Source organism: Musa acuminata, chromosome BXJ1-4 (genome assembly GCF_036884655.1).
Source record: "Musa acuminata AAA Group cultivar baxijiao chromosome BXJ1-4, Cavendish_Baxijiao_AAA, whole genome shotgun sequence".
NCBI classification, from domain to species: domain Eukaryota; kingdom Viridiplantae; phylum Streptophyta; class Magnoliopsida; order Zingiberales; family Musaceae; genus Musa; species Musa acuminata.
The window spans coordinates 41,152,401-41,174,847 of record NC_088330.1 but is presented as its reverse complement, the minus strand read 5'-3'; the positions used below and the strand labels follow the sequence as shown (position 1 = coordinate 41,174,847).

At 39.7% G+C, this 22,447-nt stretch overlaps 3 protein-coding genes across 3 annotated transcripts; 2 read left to right on the top strand and 1 right to left on the bottom strand.

Annotated features, from left to right (window-relative positions):
* Positions 1–2,840: 2,840 nt before the first annotated feature.
* LOC103982615 (uncharacterized Rho GTPase-activating protein At5g61530) lies at positions 2,841–8,779 on the bottom strand. The gene is made up of 10 exons (XM_009399598.3): positions 8,471–8,779; positions 7,984–8,068; positions 7,616–7,887; positions 5,979–6,041; positions 5,881–5,899; positions 5,430–5,528; positions 5,272–5,349; positions 4,948–5,192; positions 3,879–4,038; positions 2,841–3,307 (listed from the first exon to the last, which is right to left on the bottom strand). Exons 2-10 carry the CDS (start codon positions 8,042–8,044, stop codon positions 3,162–3,164), a joined length of 1,143 nt encoding a protein of 380 aa, XP_009397873.2. The 5' UTR covers positions 8,045–8,068; positions 8,471–8,779; the 3' UTR covers positions 2,841–3,161.
* A 2,247-nt stretch (positions 8,780–11,026) lies between these two features.
* On the top strand, positions 11,027–14,429 carry LOC103982616 (transcription factor MYBS3). The gene is made up of 3 exons (XM_009399599.3): positions 11,027–11,466; positions 13,198–13,406; positions 13,786–14,429. The coding sequence occupies exons 1-3, from the start codon at positions 11,199–11,201 to the stop codon at positions 14,209–14,211; spliced, it is 903 nt and encodes a 300-aa protein (XP_009397874.1). The 5' UTR covers positions 11,027–11,198; the 3' UTR covers positions 14,212–14,429.
* Positions 14,430–19,223: 4,794 nt separating this feature from the next.
* On the top strand, positions 19,224–20,537 carry LOC135670819 (ethylene-responsive transcription factor ERF039-like). The gene has a single exon (XM_065178679.1). The coding sequence runs from the start codon at positions 19,392–19,394 to the stop codon at positions 20,151–20,153; it is 762 nt and encodes a 253-aa protein (XP_065034751.1). The 5' UTR covers positions 19,224–19,391; the 3' UTR covers positions 20,154–20,537.
* Positions 20,538–22,447: the final 1,910 nt, after the last annotated feature.

The following is a 22,447-nucleotide window of genomic DNA, read 5'->3' as shown; positions in this document are numbered from 1 at the left end:
ATGCTGTGATGAAGTGAAATCTGAAGGAACACAATGATGCATTCAACTGCTACAGAAAACTCGAGCTTTTCTCTTATCATAGACGATATCTTTGTTAGCTACTGCTGTTTGTTTTTGCTTAGCAGCCAAGAAAAAACACCACTAGATCTCTGTGTCTGCTAATCAATGCATATATATATATATCCCCATGTCTCAGTCTGATTTGTTGAGGTGGTGGTTTCCGGGTCACCTTCCAAACGAAGGAACCTCGCCGGGAAAGAAGAGGATGAAATGGAGGAAGAAGTCACCGAGAGACTTTCGAGACAAGATGGTGGGAGAACACTGAGTGGATTAACCCAATGTCTGCCTTTACCTATAAAGGGGTGTGGGTTGTGGGGGACAAAGCCATGGGAAAGACGACAGCTTTGAGCTTTTGGCATGATGAAGTGGATCGAGTGAAGCCTGTGGGAGGAATTGAAGGGAGTGTGGACTTCGAAATCACTGCAAACGAGGTGGGGGCAAGCAGAGGAGGGCATCACTGCCAGCCTTTGGTCTCTCACGCCTACTCCAACTCCAACCCACACAGCTGAATCTTGCATGCCACCGAGTCAATTAATTCCTCAGTCATTGTTATGATCAACGAAATTTTGGAATGATAATGCCACATGGTTTGATTCTGGAAACACTGTTCTTATCACTGCAACAGTGATTCAACGATACTGGATGATATATTAAATTACTTCTTATTATAATCTATTATGACTCTGTTGCGATGATGAGATCGTCATCCAAATAAATTACAATAGTTTGGAATCTGGGAAGGGGTTATATAGTGCCATGCTACCATCTTTGATCAGCCTCTGTTCGAGCTATAGAGTATGCAACAAAGACAAAGAGCTTTTGTTCTATGCTGTGGATGATCTCATTAGCAGGTTGTTGAGGTCGGAAGGACATTATGTGAACAGGAAGACTGGCGGAAGGGATTGTGATGATGTAGGAAGCCTGAGTGCTTCTTCTTGAGATGGGTAGAGAGAGAGAGAAGTGGAACACTCCGACCTTCGGGTGGGAGCTTGCAGAGGTGGAGAGGACTCGGCCACAGGGCGATCTATCTTAAGTACTCCAACTCTCTTCTCTTGTGATTTCCTTCGAAGCATAGAAGCAACTCTGATTCAACCAAGCAACATTTCGAATTTGTGTGTTAGAATATGTAGGACTAATTATATATTAGCCTTGTAATGGGTTATCTTAAACATCTCCATCCTTATAATTTAAAAAATATGATATTTTTATAATTATAAATTAAAATAGCTACGTCCGGTTATCCTAACGACATCAGTTTTATCAACGGAAATATGAAAACAAGAGATCAAAAAAATAATTTTAACGTTTCATTTTGTGGTGACGAACGACGGTGGTAGCAGACGTTGACACTATCGGCATCGACACCGACGCAGCTACTGAGCAGCCCTTCCTCTGCTCTGCATATGCATTGGTGCTCTATTACCATGGAATCGAAGTTTGCTACCAAAGCCATCACGGAGATTCATCGCTTGTTAAAGCAAGACCCGGAGATACGTGCCCCCCTCGTCGATGTTGTTATCATGTTCTTTTTTATCGCTTGCCTCCTAAACCATCACGACTATCACTCGCCTGTAGTCGAGGCTTAGAGAACGTCGTCACTACCCTCCTCAACCTCTTCATCTTGGCCCACGAGGCGCTTAAGTGCACCCCAAGCATCCTCAATGCCCTTGTCGTTGCCTTCCGCCTCCTCTCCCCCACCGCAACCCTCTATAGCCTTCTCTCCAATAAAGCATACCGTTCCATCATCAAGTCAAAAGAGCCCCTCAACCACCCTCGTGAATCTCCTTGGTGCCTCTGATGGACTAGGTCCATCACAGGCATACTCAAGGCTGACTTTGGCCTGATCATCTACCCACTTAACCGCACTGCCCTCATTGAATTGGGCATCGTACCACCCCTCTTTGCATTGATGGTGAAGGACAAGCCAAAGGGGATGGTGGTGGACACGACGATGATGATCACCCATGTGGCAGGATGCGACGAGAGCGTGAAGGCATTCTAAAGGGTGGACGGTGTTAGTATCTTAATGGATCTGGTGGTCGGGCGAAGCGGGAGGGCAAGGGAAAACACTACGACTACGCTACTGAACCTGATAAAGAGTAACAGAGACAAGATGGTGAGGGACGCCAAAGAGATAGATGAGGCGAAGACGATTGTGAAGACTTTGGCCAACCGTGATAACAAGGTGAGCACAAGAGATGCTATTGAAGGTTTTGGAAACAAGTTGGGGAGCCAATTGTAAGGTCTTGATAATTCCAACACCGGCACCGATAATTCCATCTTACAAACGACGCAAATGTTGCTCCATGACAAAGCCACATAACACTTCATCACCAATCTGCATCCTCCACCACTAACATCGTTCATAACTACTAATTGAAACATTAAAATTATTTTTTTACCTTTTATTTTTATATTTTTATTAATAAAACCAATAATATTAGGATAAATAAATTTATATATTTTACTTTCGTAACTAGGAATATCAGTATAACTTTTAAAAATGTAAAAATCAAGATGCTAAAGGTAACTAATGACATTGTGGGCTTTTAAAAAAGTGTTCAACAAAAAAAGGGCTAAAAAAATGCTCTTTTTTCTCACGGTCACCAGACCAGAATGCTACAAGGAATTATTTATGTCATTTAATTCTTAGAAACCTGAATAAAAAAAACTGTTTGGACCCTGTCAAATACAACTACTCATTCCAGTGGAATGGAGTGTTCGAAGAGTGGATGTAAGTAGGAGAATTGATGACACTCTTCTAAGAAAGCCATCAGTCATTGACATTATGTTGTCTGCAACTCAATTATATAGACAAAAGGCAGAGAAATCACTGTACAATATTTGTAACCAAGAAGTTTGTTGACCGACAAAAGAAAACTAAATCTTTTCTTCATGAGTTGCAGCCAGATTTTAGTTAAAGTACGTGGATCCAATCTTAAGTCCCCATACCATAAAAAGAAAAAAGAAAAACCCTATACTTTTTTGTTATTCTAAGGCAAATCTATTCTATAAGACGACAGAGATCCACATGAAACTTAGTTCTTTGGACTAGGCTTCACATGTGAAACCCTCACAAACCTAGCAATATCCAAACTGGATCATCTCCATATTGTTTCATTTGCATCTGTGAAAACGGCATTGTGATGTTCAATGAGGCACTGGATCACTTCAATGGCACCATAATCAGGTGGCAAATCATCGTCTAGGGGGATTTGAGAAGATGCATCAGCGTCCTCATCCTCATCTAGCACAAAATCCAACAAGGAGAAAAAAAAGAACATGAGAATATGAAAATAGAGAAAATTATGCAGATATAGCCAGAGATTAAATTCCCTCTATGATCCTTTTGGGAGATCTCATATGACTTCTCGTTTGTATTCCATGTATACAAACCTAGATTTCCCTAGGCGTATAAGAGCAGTTGGTTTTGAGACATCCCACAGGTAATTTGAGCATTCACATTATTTTAACACATTAAATGACCATGCTGGACATATATTCATGATTCGGAATGCCTTACTTTTATATATGTACACTGACTATAGACATTCAAGATAGAATAAGCCTGATATTGAAATTTTGATCAAGATAAAATCATCATGATGAAGATGAAGAAAAAGATTTTAGGAGACAAAATATAGATCATATGAAGGCAGCATACTTTTTTGTGCGATAAAAAAACTAGTGAATGATAGAGATGATGAGGCAGATCATGTCACCATGTAGGTTTGCATGAATAAGAATAAGCACATAAAACTTTGGAAACTCATCCTGTTATAAGCTTGTTCATGTTCAAGTACAGTACCAAAACTTACCCAAATAGTCAACCCAACTATTGTGGTTCAAGGTCTGATCCATGGTTCCTGAAGGATCTTTTGATGTGTAGTAAAAATGACTGTAGAAATCTGCTCTTGGATCCCCTTGCTGCTGCATAATCACAGGTGCGAGTTCCACAGACAGGCTATGAGCATCCATCTGCATTTAAGAAATTAAGTGGATATCAAAATTGCAATAGAACAATCTCGATCTTAATGATAAAACCAATAAATTTAGCATCAGAATACAAAGAAAAAGGAGGTCTCCAACACCACCAGACACTAACAGATTCCAGCAGAGAAAAAAAGAAGACAGACAACAAAATGAAAAGGTTGAAATTGAAAAGATCCAAAACTGAGGGGGGAATGACTTAGATAAAAGCTTTTGCTGCTTCATTGATGCATTGAAACCAGAGGAGGTGACATGGAATGGTCGGACAGTTGCATGTTACCCAGACTCCCTGAAATAAATGACTGGATTGCCAGGAGGAAGGAAGCTAGGTCTTGATGGCAGGGAGGAATCCAAGTGTCTTCAATTGGATGAGGGATTCCAGGTTCAAGAATTAATCCACTGTAATCCCAAGATCACAACATGATTTTGTGCATATGGTGCAAAATCATATTCATATGCTGAAACAAGTAGAAAGCAGTCCCAAGAATAGCTATATCTCAAAGTTGGCTGACATCAAACATTTAGAAAAAGATTGTCGCGAAGTCAAAAATTATTATTTGAGAAGCAACAAAATACGAGAAACAATGAGAATAGTAGCAACTAAATCTATTGTGATTTCTAAGAACCATATTGGTACCAGACTTTCTCTCTCTATACACATTAATCTTAAGACAAAATTGGATGAACCTATACTTCAGAGTTATACGACATCCCATGATATTCACAGCATAAAATCAATGTGCACCCATGTTTTGTATTGAAAATAGCAGCAAGTGTGGCTGTAATAAGATTACTTCCAAAGACAAAAAAGTTTCCCATAACCACCTAAAAAAGGAGCTTAATTCATACTTAAAATAGTTCAGTACCAATTTTAAAGATAAAAGAAGAGGATACTACCTTGTTAAGCAATGACTTCTGGCTCACTTGGAGCAGCAGAGCAGTAACAAACTCTAGGGTCATGAAATTCACATTTGGAAGCTTCTTCAAACTGTCTCTTAACTCAGAGATGCTACTTCTTGCATTTCTAATCTCATGATATAAAGCAAATGTAGTCAGCGGCTCTGGGAGGCTGGCAAGATAGCACTTAACTAAAGCAGCCACATCAATGGGGCTTACACCCTTTGGTATTGATCCATTCCAGTCTGCAATATTCAAACCCCATGAGGAAAACATGATTCCTTTGGCATGGCAAAACAACAAACAAAAAGCTTCAAGGTGTACCTTGATTGTAAAGTGCAATCAACTGACGAATAACTTTTCTATCTCCTTCGGTTTTAAACAAATTCTCTGAGTTCAATCCTAGTGAAACAGAAGCCAATATCAGTTTCATTATTTCTAAGAAAATAGTAACATTTTCCAGATTTTTTGTCTCAAGCCACCTGATATAATGAGATTTTCCGCACATCTGACCAATATTTGAGGAACAGGCCTTGTAGATTGTTGCTGTTGCACAAGAACCTCTATTGGCACCCCAAATACTGCAAGGTTCATGGCAATATAAGTTAGTATGAACTCCTATTTGTTCAGAAAAAGAAAAGCCAGCTCTTATCTTTAACCAAACTAAACATAGCCTTTCAATATGAACAGCTGGAATTATAAAATGAGTATGATAAAGATACAATCACTGATTGCTGTGCTGCCCAAAACAGTACAAAATGGGTGGTATGTACCGGTCCAGGCGTGGGCTGGTACATGGACCACACCCGTTTCGGGCAGCCTGGTCCAGTTCTATAAAAATAATAAAAAAATCAAAAATAGCGGCCCAGCTCCTTCTTTGACATGGGTAGTAAAACTAATAGTATAGTGAATCCATATGACAGAAAAACTCACCATCAGTGCTTGCAACTCCCTGCAAAATAGATGTAAGAAACAGTGAGAATGCAGCTAAATGCAAGGAGGAGTACCCTACACTTGCCAATATGACACACCTTTTGCCAACGTTCAATATTGTTTAGAATGTTCTTACTTTTATCTGCGGTCTTCTTTGCTGCCTGAAAAGAAGAAATAGAAAGGAGTATGAAAAATTAGAGTGAATCTCATGCAGATTTAAACTGAAGCAGTAAACAGAAGGAAAGAAGAACCCTACAGAAAAGCAACAGAAATAAGCCAAAGTAGAAAACATCAGTGATACAGTCCTTGAACCATTCAAGATCACATAACAAATTCTTGGCAACCAATTTCTAACTGACCTACGTACACTTCTCGAGTTTCTTTTGTCTTAAGTCAACTTCATGAGGCTCTACGACTTTATTGCCAGCAGTTTGCAAGAGAATTCAGCTCATATGCAGTAAAGCTTGTCCAATTAAATAAAGAGCAGCTTAGTGGTTTAAAAGTTAGAGATGTCAAAGCTTTTGTGTTATAAAATATGAGTTACCTACATGTCACGTTAAGGGTGTCTCTTTTAGTTTTATTTAGGATCTACTAACTTACCAAATGCAGTCTTAAACTGGACAATCAAACAAAATCTTCAATACATTACAAGCTTTCATATTGCTTCCGTAGTGAATTTCATGTTATAATCTATGAATATTGGTTAAACAAAAATGTAAAATTTGATCCATAATGCTACAAGAGTTAAGATGATCACTAGATGATGTCGAATCTTCAAAAATGAGCAAAATTATTAGAAACAATTTTCTTGTCTAATTTTTAAATATCTTAAAATTTTGATTTGCACACATTGAATCATTGCGTACCATCTTCTCACATGTGGAGAACAAATGTGGAGAACAAATCACTCACACATTGAATCATTAAACTTCACCTCTTCTACTTTACTCTCCTGTAAGACTTATGATTTTCTTCTATGTGGAGAACAAATCACTCAGATATTTTAATAGGAGAATGGATCTGTCCAAATGGCCAAGGAAGTGTATCTAGTATATCAACTAAAAAACTAAATGAGAAAAAGACTTCAACCATGCAACACCAATGTGACCTTAACTCTCATGCCTACCCCACGCCCCTGAAATCATGTTAAATATGTATCGACACGGTCGATACACCTATATAAATTGTCACATCTATAATTCTTTGTTATATCAATTAGAAATCGGACATTTCTCACAATTAATACAGCCTACCACCATAACATTAAAAGTGACCATAAGATTTTCTGAAACCATTATGGGAACCATCCTCTAATACTTTACACAGTACAACACTAAGAATACAGAAAGTACTTTATGTTTATGTATCCTCGCACCACAGCTTATTGTTGAATTGCGCACTTGGTTATGTGTTTGATTATCATATGCCTCCAATTGTCACATCTTTATGCATGCATCATGAGACCTTTTCAAAAGCATTAGTTGGCAGAACTTTTAGTTTTCTGATTTACACGTTGTAAGTACGTGATGTATGTTGCCTATAACCCACTATGATGATTCTAAGTTCGGGGGTTGGATCAAAAAACTAAAACCTTCTCAAAATCTTGTGGGCATACACTATAGCAACTAGAACACGGGAGTGATCTATAAGTCCTATCATTAATATAAATGGATGACATGTCTATTTTGCATACAAGTACATGAACATAAAATTCTGAAACCAATGCGAGCTTTACCTCTTCAACCTTCAACTTTCCCACTGCAACCTTTTCTTTAGTCTCTGTTATGCCCTTCTTCAGAAGGGCCCCAGTGGAAGTAGCAGCATAACGGAAGCGCTCCTGGATACTCTCCCCGGATGCAGCAGGGTTCTGCTGCTCCCTGGATTGCTGCATGAGAACCCATCGGTTCTTCACCAGCGACCCAAACTTCCCGGCCGCATCTGCAACATTTCCCCCTGCGTTCTTGGCTATGCTCCCAGCAGACTGCCCAGCTTGCTTAAGCCTCACTCCTACAAAAAAAGATGCCGTCAAAATATAGCATCAGAAGCCGTCCTAATGTTAGAAAGGATAAAAAAGAAATGGCTTTAGGGATCAGATAAAATTACCAGAGGAAGAGAAGAAGCCGGACGCTTTCTCTCGCCACTGCGAGGAAACTTCAGGTGGCATAGTGAATGGCGATAAGGGACGCAACTATTAAATAAAATGAGAAAAAAAATACGTCAAGAAATAGAATGATAAAGAAAAGCCCCATATTCGATTAAAGGCCAAGAATCGTACATCAAACCAAACTCAAGCCCCAAAAGAACGATCAAGAAAGCGATGATTTAATTTTCTGAAAGAAACACCGGAGTTGTTCAAAAAAGCCCTAACGTCCGATTGAGCGTCAAGAGTGAAGCCCCGAATCCAACTTTAGTGCGACTCTACCTTCAAGAACCATCGAGTTATCTAAACAAACGCATCAACCTGGAAGAATCTAATCCAACAGGCGCAGACGGAAACAAGGAAGAGGTTTAAGGAAGAAAAGGCCCATAAAACCTGGAATCAAGGGGGGAAAAGACGATCAGATCAGCCAAACCAGACGCCTGTGCTTACCTTCTCTGGAATACTTTTTCTTTCTTCGATTTGCCTCCCCGCAGCGGAGGAGGGGAGAGGCGATGGAAGGGAGATCGGGGCGAGCAATCGTAGTAATGAATCGGGTTGACAATTCTTGGAAAGTTGCAGCGATCGATGAGCCAAACAAAGAGATTCTTCTTCTGGTCCTCTCTCTCTCTCTCTCTCCGCTCCTCCCTGCTCTTCTCCCTTCTCTTGGGGATGGATCGGGTTAAGCTGCGAATGGTGCTCCGACGCGTATGGCCGAGACGAGAAGAAACGGACTCGCGCCCGCCGCAAGCACACGTTGCTTTGTCGGCGGGTGCGCTGCCCTCATGTTGGTCGGGTCCGGTTAGGTTAAGCGTACCTATCAAAACCGCCCGGTCGATTAATGGGTCAATGGTTCGGCCGTAGATCGTAGATATAATAAAACATATTGACATATATAAAGTTTATTTTTCTGTCTTATTTTTCTCTATATATTTTCTTATATAAATCGTTTAACCATTTTCATTTATTATTGATGTGTATCGGACGTGATTAATCATTAACTATCTCGGCGATGCTAGGATTAGCTTGACTCGATCGAATGCTTTTGCCCACAAAGAATATATTTAAAGTTTTAAATATTTTTATTGACGAAGGATGCATCGTATGTCAAAGACATTTATGTCTGTATAGGATATGTCAGAAGGAATATTTTATTTGTGAAGGATGGATTTTTGTCGATTAAAAGTGTATTCATGTAAAACACATCTAACGTGGACACTGCTTGAAATGCCCTTATCCACAATAGTACTTCAAATGTTTTTATTCATGAAATACACGTCAAGAGATGCTTTTCTTTGCCAAAGATGTGAGAGACATCGTGATGCTTTTGTCTATAAAAAATACATCACATATAAAAAATATTTATATCAGATGTGTCAGATATCAAGATGCTTTAAGGTGTTTCGATCATGCTACGGGTCAAGAGCACATACCGAATTATCACAAACTTAGTTGGAATTATCTAAATCGTGAGACACCCTTGCGATCAAGACGTAAACTTAACTTGAGTTTGTCTAAATCGCGAAGCACCCATGCGCCAACTTCTCGGACTTAGCTGGGATTGTCTAAGTCATGAGGCGCTCTTGTGATATACATGTTCACAAAAGGTCAACTTAGTTGCAACCTCAAACAGGTTCCGAAGGACTTATAAAACAGAAAGTTGATTAGATTGAAAATGAGCGACAGACAAGTGCCAACATCTCGGAAAGAGAGAAGCTTTATAAGTAATTTAGCAAACAGCTTGTGTGCATAGAAAAAAAGAGAGAAATAAGGAAAACAAAGATTTTAGAAGGTAGAACAAATAGATGTAAGTCCACAAACAACTGCTCACCGATTGTCGGACGTGAAAGCAAGTTCCCGTCAAATTAACGTACGAACTTGTGAAGAGTTTTTCAACGCTCAACAGTATACCAAAGCTTCATCCAGTCCTGTACTACTCGAGAGGTTCTAGGATGCCGAGATGGCTGACGTTTCACATGCAACTGTGGCTTGCAAAAAAACAAGTTGTGACACACGAAAATAGAGCTGTTTTGGGTAGTTCAGTCCGACGCGACGAGTGATCACACTGCAACGCTGCAACCTATTCGAACATATATTTTTACAAGAAAAACACACAAAACAAAGATAAAATATGTTGTCATGTCTCAATACAAACATGCAAAAATGATAAACTATTCGTTGAACGAAATTATTGTGGGTACACGATGATCGTTCGCGACAGAACATGTCAACAAGATGACTTTCTTTCGTTATAGACCCAATTCTATTGTCAAAATAATATATATAATATTTGGATCAATCTGACTTATAAAAAATCTAATATAACCAAGGTTTGGACACCCAGATGCTCGAACACTTGTTCGATAATCAACCTACACAAAGACTGATGCAGATGGAGCTTCACGTGATTCCTCTGAAACTCTAGTCAAACATGGAACGTGTCAAACAATTACTAGCCTTCACGGGATAAATTGTTTTTAGGAGATTTAATAAAAAAAATTCTAAGGTACCAAACTTCCACGTGTCGAGCCCTCAAATATTTCCTTTCTCATAACCGATAACAAAGAATACATACATATATTGTGATTCTTACGTGGTAATTGGTTGACTACAAGAATAAAAAGATGCAAAGCGAGTGCCCTGCGCAGCAGATAAAGGAGCCATACTTTCTCCACTCATTCGCTTCCACCCGCGGACGTCTGCCTTCTGATTAGTGGTAGTTATGGTTGTAGTTATGGGACCCACTATTAAACCACCACTTCTTAGAATAACAATGCAGGTAGCAGATAAGGGTCATTCTGATTGGGGGACCGACATCGCTTTATTATCCGGGTGACGCTTTAGCTACCCGTTTATTGTTTACTCTGGCACGTACATGCACTGGCAGATGGAGCCTACCTACGACTGGCACGCGGGTTCCATCACTGAGCCCAAAAGAATGGCGCGGTGGGTAAGTCGTGAGTGGGTACGAAACAGTTTTTGCTCTTTATCCCATTTCCTCCTTGTCATGGTACTCTTCTTCTTCCGTGTTCCAGTGACTCTCCTTCCTCGCGATCTCCCGCTCCCTCTCCACCTCCCTCCTCTGTCTCCAAAATCTCAACTTTAACCCGAGTTTTCCTTCTCGGAATTAGTGTTTCGGGATCGAGTACGGGACGTGGAGGAAACGGCGAGCGGCAGGGAGATGGCGCGGCGGTGCTCCCACTGCAACCACAATGGCCACAATTCCCGGACGTGCCCTAACCGCGGCGTGAAACTCTTCGGCGTGCATCTCACCGATGGCTCCGTCAGGAAGAGCGCCAGCATGGGGAATCTCTCCCTCCTCGCCGGATCTAGCGGCGGCGCGTCGCCGGCCGACGGCCCGGAACCCGGCAGCGGTGCCGCGGGGGGCGGGTACGCGTCGGAGGATTTCGTGAAGGGGTCGTCCTCCAGCTGTCGCGAGCGGAAGAAAGGTGAGCCTCCGTTGATCTTCCATACCTTTTGCTTGCCCTTTTTTCTTGGTTTGGTAAAAGATGTATCTTTTATTCGGATTGACATCTTTTCTTCAATAAACTTCTTTATTGCATTTCAAAGACTTCTTTTGTACCCCATTTTCATTGGATATATTCGTTAGGGACACAGTGAACGCCTAGATTTGGTAATGATTTGTGGAAAGTTTTTAATGGGATATGTGATATACCCATCCTTCCGCTTTCGGAACCTAACATGTAACATGTATCCTTCCGCTTTCGGAACCTAACAGTTGCAATCTTTTATAGGTTCACATGCATGTAATCTCTGCATGCAGAACTGATTATTTAGGATTCACCACCATATTTTTATAGGTTCACATGCATGACATCTCTGCATGCAGGAGTGATTATCTAGGATTGATAATGAACGTTATCACTTGGCTATTTCATGGATTCTTGCATTTAAAATTCTTCTTTTTCCTGCTTGGATGATATGGTAGGTTTCTGTATGCATAGGTGCGATGGTAGCAGAACAGTTCAATTTTCTTTTTTAGGAAAAGGATGGAGAAATTGTTAGAGAATTGATGAATGAAAGCTATTTGTAGTCTGCCTATGTTATCCTTTGGTGGCAGGCATTAAATTGAGTGGAATTCTTCTAGATCTGCATTTGTTATCGTCAACCATGCCATCATGAAACACTATAAATGGATTTTAGGAAGAAGGATAACAGAATAAATGACTTTGACAATTGGTAACACTATGCTATTATATTTCTGGGACAGCCACATGATTGGAAAATTTGAAATTTCTACTGTGATACATCTAGTGGTACTAATAAATGCTCTACACAAATCGATTTTTTTATACTCATTCACAGATGAGCAATTAGTTAGTTCAGGGGATCTCTGTAGCTTTTTCTGAGCCAACCTACTGAAAAACCAAGAATCTGACTGGAAAGACTAGGTATATGAATTAAAGAATGACAGGATCAACCTTAATATCTCGATTTGGTTGGTTTGTTTGCTTATTTTAGAATAGAAAGGAATATACTGAAACTTTGAAGTGGTTGGCAACAGAGGGTATAGGTTTTTTGGACTAAATAGGGTTCAAATGAAGAGTTATGCTGCTTTATTTGTGCCTTCTAGATATTCTAAGAATAAAAAAAAAGGAATTTGTATGTATTTTGGGAAATAGTGAAGATGAGGTAAAACAAACCACTACATATTATATGATCAATACAAAACAATAAAGATGAAAAGATAAAAAGATGATTCTTATGTCAGCTAGATAGCTTTGTTGGGTAGGAGAAATAATCATTGGACCATGATGATGATGGAGTTTACTTCAATCAGCAGCTTATTGTACTTTGTCACCCTCATTGGCACTGCACAATGTAGCCCTAAGCTTTGACATCCTCGGGCAATCTCCATTAATCCATGGTCAGATTTCACTTCCACTAATGCATCTTGAAGCAAAGTGTTATAGATATCTTAGAAACAAAGAGATGAGAGTGAAACTGTGGAAGAGAAAATAATGGAGACATTTAAACAGTAGTGGAACAACTGTGAAAAAAGTCCATGTGTAAAACGGTTGCTCACTTGTACTGAAAATTTTGTTGGTAACACATCTGTTTTCTATTTTTTCATTGTGTTCATCACCTTCAGCTGTGACATTTCAATTTGAGGCAGATTGAAATTGATCATATGGACTTTTTGTTGTTAATTTTTGCAGGTACTCCATGGACTGAAGAAGAGCATAGAATGTTCTTACTTGGCTTGCAAAAGCTCGGCAAAGGTGATTGGCGAGGTATATCTCGGACCTATGTGGCATCAAGGACACCTACTCAAGTGGCTAGCCATGCACAAAAGTATTTTATTCGCAAAACCAACATGACTAGAAGAAAAAGAAGATCAAGCCTCTTTGATATGGTACCTGATGAGGTCTCTCTCTCTCTCTCTCTCTCTCTCTCTCTCTCTCTCCCCTTAGCCGATGTTTGCATAAGTGAACCTTCTTATGGAGGAGTGTGTTATGTTCATGTTTGAGACATGCATAATGCAACATCATATTGGTGCAATTATATTATGACATGAATTTGAAGTTTTTTTTTAATAACTAATACATATGTCAGTGACAGTGGTTTCATACAGTGGTTGATGCAATCTGTTTTTATAATACATTAATTGGCAAAGAAGAGTTTCTTGGATAAAATGTGAAGGATTTATTCAAATCATATGATTAATTTGTTTCTAAAAATACTTTATGAGTATGTGTGTCTGGCTGACATTCCTTTTAATTCTTTGTTATCACCTTGAATTTCAGGAGTTCCCAATGAGCTTTCAAGAATCAGAAGCACAAAATAACAATCTACCTCCTGTACCTCCAACTCTGAACGAGGAGTGTGAATCAATGGATTCTAATGACGCAACAATTGGAGAAGCAGTTGTTCCACAACCAGAAGCTCCACAATGTAGCTATCCTGTGATACTTCCAGCTTATTTTTCACCACTCTTGCAATTCCCATTCCCTTGTTGGCCAGGATACAAAGCAGATACTTCAGAGCAGCAGGCACATGAAATTATTAAGCCAACAGCAGTACATTCGAAGACTCCTATGAACATTGATGAGCTTGTGGGTATGTCAAAATTGAGCATAGGAGAGTCCCGTGGATCCACATTGGATTTGCTTGGACGGTCAAAGAGGCAATCTGCTTTCCATGCTAGTCCATCAACTAAGGCTCAAGCATGATCGAACTATTTAGACAGGGTTGACAAGTCAAGGTTTGCCATGAGAAAATTAGCCTTGCCTCCTTGTTAATGGTGATCACGACAGTAACTGGATTCCTGGGAATTCTCCTCATACTACAGCTTATGTTCATATTCTCTGCTGAAATATTAGCATGTTATATATTGGCTACTCTGTTGATTCTTCAAAATAGTAATTATAGATTCACAGTTCTGTTTTCATCTTCTTTTTTTGCAGAAATTTTATTAATTGCATCTATAAGAAAAAAATCCTTGAGACTATGTTAAGAATACATTGGTGCAGAAGTTATTTAATATTTTAGTGAAGGTTTATTGCATGATTGTCAGCATGCAGTTCAAACTGTTTGCAAGTTCTACATAAGTTTGCCGAGTACCATGTAATCAAACTATCACATGGTGACTGTCTGAATGCTTCTTATCACCTTAATCTCAAATCACATGAATTTTATTTTCAATTCAAAGAATTGAGTTTTCAGTAGATAGCCTGTGGCAATTATTGTCCTTGGTTGTCATTTTGTTTGATGATCATTCATTGATGGATGACCAACAGGTAATCACCAATCAGCATTAAAAGTGTGATGACAGACCTTAACCTGTTGGTTTTAGGCCTAATTCTGTTGAACGAATTTAGTTTCTCATTGCCTCAAAGTCACTGAAAGTAAACACTAGTTATGAAAGCCCAAGTGCAGTTTCCAGACTGGCGGTAGTTCTGAATTGAGTTCAGGGAACCAGATAACAAAAAACCACCAACATCTTCTTGTCAAATTTTGGTCAAATGAAACAAATTCTTAATGTTTGACTTTGCTAATCTGGTTTCATGTGATTTATGCCCACCTAAGTTGCTTCTGACTCATGAACAGATTCGCACAATGTTTTTCTTACTTTGTAAGTCATTCAGATAGATCTCTCATTTTAAAGATTCAGGGCCAATAATTTAAGTCAATGCATGTGAGACAAGTTACCATCCTGTGATCTTTAGTTGGTTGTTTGTTGGTGCCTATAGATCTCGACTTATAAATGTGAGTAATTAATACTGAAAATAATCTGGAGAAGTATGTTGATGCCCTCTCAAGCGTATTTTGTGATTTTTAATGTCCATGAGTGCTATATTTCATTTGCTTTCTGTTACATCAATGACAATTTTCATCAAGAAATTTTTATTTTTTCACTTTTTGGTTTCGTTATATAAATGTGTTGTGAGCATGTCTCAACCTAATTATGGTGTTGTGCTGTTGTGAATGCTCCATGGGCTCCAGAAGTCCCAGTTCTTCCTGTCAGAGAACATTGGAATCCTTCTAACCATCTATCTGCTAACCATATCAGTCATTCAGTCTCTCTCTCTGTTAATAATGTACAGCTACATGAGACAGCCAACAATCTTGGAAGATGAAATGTGTTCAATATTTTGTAACAATATGCTAGAAAATTAGATGCACATGGAGTTGTGGAGCCTTTCTTGTTGACTGATGACTCTTCTCATATACCAACATTCAGCAGAGCAGAGCTTCTTGTATGTATGATCTGCCGAAGGCAGTTGTAACTTGTCGCTAGTATCGGAATGCGGGTTTATTTACTCATGGTGGTAAGCTACTTCTGTGCTCTGCTTCATTCTGTTTGTGCACTGTTGTTTAGATTAATGGTCATCCTGTCATGTGGATTTATTTGAATTCATTCTTCATGCTAAATGTTGTCATCAGTTTCGTAAGTTTGAGAGAGTTGCACCTGTGATCCATGGCGATACAAATAGTCGGTGATCGTTTTCTTCCAACTTTTTATGATTTTATTGGATTTGATGAGTAGCTAGCTATCCCCTCATATGAACTCCATTGCTACTGTGCTTTTTTCTCTTGGGTTTGGAGGATGCATCAGTGCCCTCCTATCATTTATTTGTAATTTTCTATGCATAATTTGATTTTAAACTATCTATTTGTTGGATATACGACCAGTAGATGCTAAATTATTGTCCTCTTTAAAGTTTATTGCCGTGAATGATAGATGATATATGATATGCTTAAAAGTCTTTGTCAACTTTTTTGATAGTTGAGCAATTGATTGAACATGTTAACTTGGTTTTCCTTGTTAATGGTATCTTTGCCCAATGGCAAAGACTAGTTTATAGAAATGAGTACTATTCTGGAGCTTCATCATAACCTCGCTGCACAAAATTTTCTGCAGGTATCAGATTCAGAGGAGTTCAATGCCATGGGAACACTCTCAAATCGTTCAATCTCACTGGAGTTTGGGGAATAAAGAGAAGGTACTTCCTGTACTATGAAATATAAAGATGAAATGCTTGCTTACCTTTAAATCTTTCTCAAGCATAGCTTCTCCCCACAAGTCATTCGCATGTGCCCTCTGCATGGTTTACTCAAACCAAGTTTTCATTCCCAGATTTCTTGTTTCTAAATCCCTTACTGTGTTCCTCGATGGTGTTGGCATGTTGAACAGCAGCAGGGGGGGGAGGAAGAACGGAAAGGCGAAGGCCTCGTGAGGTACATCTGCTCGTGCTGTTGTCTCGTAGCAGAGGCAGAAGGGGTGGTAGGTGAGGGGAGCAGCTCGTACTGGGTGGTATACCAACAGGTTGTCTTCTGTGAGTTATGTGGAGGCATGCAGTGAATGGTACGTGCAAATAAGATGGAAGGAAGAAACAGAGGGTGGGGCATCGGCCATCTGCGAGGGGGGGAGACCTCTCGTGGTGAGTGACGAGCCACACATGGCCTCGAGCGCTTTGAGGTGGACTGACCACTGCATCATCAATGGCCGGCCTTGGCGAAGAAGCCACCAACACATGGACAAGAAGACCGAGGAGGAGGATGGATTATTATTCCCTCTCTCTCTCTCTCTCTCTCTCTCTGACACACAAAACTATAAGTAAAGAAAACATCTATATATTTTGATATTTATTTCATATGTGTAATATTCATACTTTATTTTGATTTGTAAAATGAGATGTTAGAGCCTATAAATATGGATACTTTCTCTAATAAATTAATCTTTTGCTATTAAAATCTCATATATGATATATTTAGTCTTTTTTATTATTAATCATCTAAATGAAATCTTCTTTATGTCTTTTTTAAGATATCCGGATAGATTAATATATTATTTATTATTTATTATATATAATATAATAATAAATAAATAAATAAAAATAATATATTATTTTCTTTCTCGTATATGATGTTTCTTATTAATCATTCAAATGAAATCTTCATTATGCACAAAAAAAAAATAGTAACTATTTATACCTTTCTTAAGACATCGAGATTGATTAGTGTTATATTATTACATAAACAATACAGTAAATTATTATTATTTTCTTCTACTTTTAGGAATCCACACACACAACATATAAGCACCGACCTCTCGGCCATTAAATTACCACTACTACTCAGCTATTATATATAACCCATCAATGCTCAATTCAATCACAATTTAGCTTATATTTGAGCACTGAAAGAAACATCACTGGAACTTGCTGAGAAAGTTCCAAGTGGATTCCCCACCCACAATGCATGCGTTTACTGAGACACACATCTCTGTCGTACATGAAATAACGTTATACGACTAAAAGAAAAACGTAATAAGGTTTTCTTTCAGACCCCACAATCGTCGTGTAGTCGACTGTTCAATGGAACGAGGTGCAGTGGGAATGTCAACTAAATCTTGAGGTGTGTCCCATCGCTGGATTCGCTGCTTTCGAAGGCTACAAGACAAGCCTCATTAGGTGGCAAAACCTGCTTAGATTAGCGGCCGTCATGTGGCAAAACCACTAATTGCTCATCACCGTATCTGAGATGTCCCAATGAGTTTACTGATAAGAACCTAAGTAAAAAAATTGGAGGAAAAGGGAATGCTACGATACCAAATGATAAGATCATAAAATCTTATCGTCATTCTGATATCAATTGATAAGATCTTACGATCTTATCGTCGAAAAAAAAAAAAAAAAAAGAGAAAAGAGAATGATAATGATCGCTTTGAGGGGATCGACCTTCTTGATCGTTTCGAGGGGATCAACCCTCCTTGATCACTTCGAGGGGATCGATCTTCTAGGATTTATCCATAGAGTGGAATAACATTTCATTGATTGATTGATTCCAAAAGAAATGGTTACATCACTATTTATAGAGGTCCACTAGAACTTAAACTCTTAATAATAAATAAATCTCTAACTCTAACTAAACTTAATAAATAATTAAACTAAATAAACTCAATAAATATTATTCAAATGCTCGATCCTAATACATACTGCAGTCATCCAGGACCCTAAATTGTTAGGTTCGATGATAGTTCCTTTAATATATAAGATTTAATATATGTATGCATAAATTTTTTAATATATAATCGAAGGAGTGTTAAACGTTCGATTTGATGTACATCTATAACGACTAAGATTAAACATGTTTCTTTCGATTATGTTAGTAACAAAACGAAATGTAACGAAGAAATATATGAATAAATAATATTTATCTAGATTATTGTGATCCGATGAACTTTTATAATCGATTCGATAATAAATAATTATTTTTGGTGTCTTTAGTATTAACTGAATTATCACATGTGAATCGGAGTCATGATAGAGGATAAAATGTATCATGGTAAATATTTTGGATAAGTTGATATAGAATCACATAGATTTCTTGTGATGAAAGGTAAGACAAGAAGCTTCTTCTCCCTCTTCTATAATGCAAGGTGGGTGGGACACTCAAGTGGGCAAGCTTTTGAATTGTAAGAAGGAGCAATGGTGTCATCAGATAAGACAGCATCACAGCTTATTTGATTCTTAATTGTAATGCTGTGATTTAGCACCTTTTATCTGCTTTTATGATATTGGAGATCAAATATATTGTCATGCAAACATCACCTCCATGCATGTTCTTCACCATTAAAAGGTGGAAGCAACTCATGAGCCTCCAAAAGAGGCATACAGAAGACATCAGTTCATGTGATCCAATCACTTGGTTTTACTCTCTCTCTCTCTCTCTCTCTCTCTCTCTCTGTCTGTCTTTTTGTATATTTATATAGTATTTTATTTTATTTTATTTTATTTTATTTTATACATGTGAAATCTTATCGGGCATTATAAATGCTCATCAGATTGCTATTTATGCAGCCACTTTATATTGCCTCTCCTGCGCAAACATCTGTGCTGCTCCATCCATGGAAGAGCCACTCGGCCATGATTGTGAAGCTAATGAAGCTAACTCCTCCTCTTCCTCTTTATCTACTGTCACATGCTCCTCCTCTTCCTCCTCCTCCTCTTCCTTCTTCTCCATTACCGCCTCTTCATGTCCCGGTGCCCATGGCTCGAAGAACATAAAGAGGACTTCCAAGAGAATGGCTGAGGCTACGGCTGGTGGTGGTGGTGGTGGTGGTGAAGGTAGGAAGAGAAGTAAGGATGGAAAGCATCCCGTATACCACGGCGTCCGGATGCGGAGTTGGGGCAAATGGGTGTCGGAGATCCGCGAGCCGAGGAAGAAGTCGAGGATCTGGCTGGGGACGTTCCCGACTGCAGAGATGGCGGCCCGAGCTCACGACGTGGCCGCGATGGCCATCAAGGGCCAGTCGGCGCACCTCAATTTCCCCGAGTTGGCCGCAGAGCTCCCTCGGCCCGCCACCTCTTCCCCCAAGGACATCCAGGCGGCGGCGGCGCTGGCCGCCGCCGCCACGTTCTGCGCTCGCGGCGACCTGACGCCGTGTACCAGCTCGGAGTGCTCCGGGCCGGGCCAGGCAGAGCCGCCGGCCTCCAGCTCCCCGACGGGCGACATCGACGACGCGCTCTTCGACCTGCCGGATCTCCTTCTTGATCTCAGACAAGGGTTCTGCTACTCCTCCTCCTCTTCTTCCTCGTGGCTCCCTTCTAATGACGACGACGGCGTCGAGTTCCGGATCGAGGAGCCATTCTTGTGGGAGTACTATTAGACCTCAAGCGCACACAGAACTCTCCTCCGCATTTGCCGGCATGAACAGTGGAAGCAGCACCCGCACTGTTCATCAAGCCTACCTTGTCAGGTTCAAGTGCAGCTCCCTCCTCATCAACCGGACGAGGAAGCTCCTCAGATCTGTTGCCTCACTTACGCAGCCGCTTCCGATGCAAGTCTTCCGCAAGAACTCCACTTCTCCATGTACAATAACGAAGCAAGAACGAGCACGTTTACTCCTCCTCTACTTGACAAGTGTGTTTATGATGCCATATACGAGTGAAAGTAAGGTTTGGATTCATGTGTTTGTGAGTAAGGAATGGGATTCAAGGTGATGATTGTTATCAGATTTCTTTGCTGAATTGGAGAGCACTCGCTTTGATCATTTATGCTCTGCTCCTACTGATAATGGTGACAAAAAAAAAGCACAAGTAGCACACTTCGTTTTCTAACAGGAATATCTCCATTATTTAGTCACAAACATGATCTCTCACCACTATGTGAGATCTCTTATCTAGTGGAGAGTCCATTGATGATAATGATATCTATAAAGAGAGGTTAATCAATCCTAAAGGTAAAGGACAAGAGGGTAAAAGAGTGATCAATGATGCTGACATCGAAATCAGATTGACCTCTCCTTTTGGTATCTCTTCTTTTGTCTCCCTCTATTTGTTTTAGCTTCAGGTAAAGCTAATTGCTCGTTGAGCAGCCAGTTGGTGTTCACATATTGGTAGGGTGAATATGAATCCTTTTTGAGATATATCCTAACTATGAATCCTTTTTTGTATGAGATGATTGAAGGATTCTCTTTTTCTCTATATATATAAGCTTTCCATTTCAGTCAGGTTCTTTCATCCATGGGGAAGTGGTGAGGCTGTAGTTCTACCTTTTCGGATCAAGAAATTTTAGTACACTACCTGGGGTTGCTGTTCTTGGCAGAGTCACATGAAAACAGTGCTTCAAGAGTGCAGAAGAATTTTGAACTTTGACTGCTGAACACTAACAATGATTCATTTCAATTTTACCTTTTTTTCTTGGGGGGGGTTGTGTCATGATCTCTCATTTATTGAAAATGTGTATGGTTTTCTGTATGATTGAAGGCACAGAGCAATGGTGATGGAACAGTCTACTGCCACTAACAAGTGCATCTCACAGGAAAAGGCAATTAGGTGACAAAAACTCTGGTGTCACTTTCCAAGATGACAAAGATAATGGGACAGTTGATGCAGATTAACACCATCAAGAGCTGGGTTGATCCAGGGTTGTCATGTATCCAAGTTGCAGAGAAATGAGAAATCTAACACCTTAGAACAATAATGAGTGACACAAGATGTTATGTGAGTGCAGGCTGGGAGGACAAATGGCAGCAGAAACAGCAGGCAGTGGAAGTGCCCCTCAATCCCATGAATGCTTGAACAGGGACAGGTATATACAAGTGATGACAGAGCCGAAGGGAATTATTGTTGAGTAAATTGATGATGCAGATTGGGGCCTCAAAAACCCTTTGATGAGTGGCAGTAGATAAATGTTGAAAGAGGAGCCTCACCAGAAATCTGCCTTCATGGTCATGTCATTGCATAGGTCAGTATTTGCATTCAAGCAGCAATTATCTCAAGTTTCAGCATCTGAGGGAAGGAAGAAAGCTTGTGTCAGCTGCCAGAGCATACTTTTCTAAAACAAATGGTCATGCTTATCGTTCTGAGATCCTTCGATTTTGTTTTGTTTGTGAGTTTTTCTTCCCTTTAGACTTGCAGAAGAACACCATACCATGCTTGCACTGCAGTGTCTGGTGATCCTTTGTTCACCATCCAATAGAAGTAACAGTTTCTCTGATAAGGGTAAGCTTTTGTTCAGTACCGAAAGAAAGGGTGACTGATGCAATGCTCCATCAGTTGCAAGTAATGAGTAGATGATGAGACAAAAAGATTCAATGGTTTTGCTTGACTTAACCTAACAATGGTCTTCCATAAAGCTGGACAAGCCCGGCACAAGCAAAGCATAAAGGCTTCTTCTCACATCGAAATGCATATTCTTTCATTGCATGAGAAGGGAAGGAAGGGGCAATCCTCACAGCCAGCCTTTTGCTTTTAAAAGAAGTTGAGGATGTGCTTCTTTTACCACTATCATGAGATGCTGCTTGTATGCTTTTGATGCATGTTTTCTTCCCTGACATTATTCTAGTTTACCTTTGGGACCAAACAGACTGGGGAAGAAGCTTCATGTCACCAAGCAGCTACAGCAACTGATGAGATCTACATGACAATCTTGATCACGAAGAGGTGAAGAAGAATCATT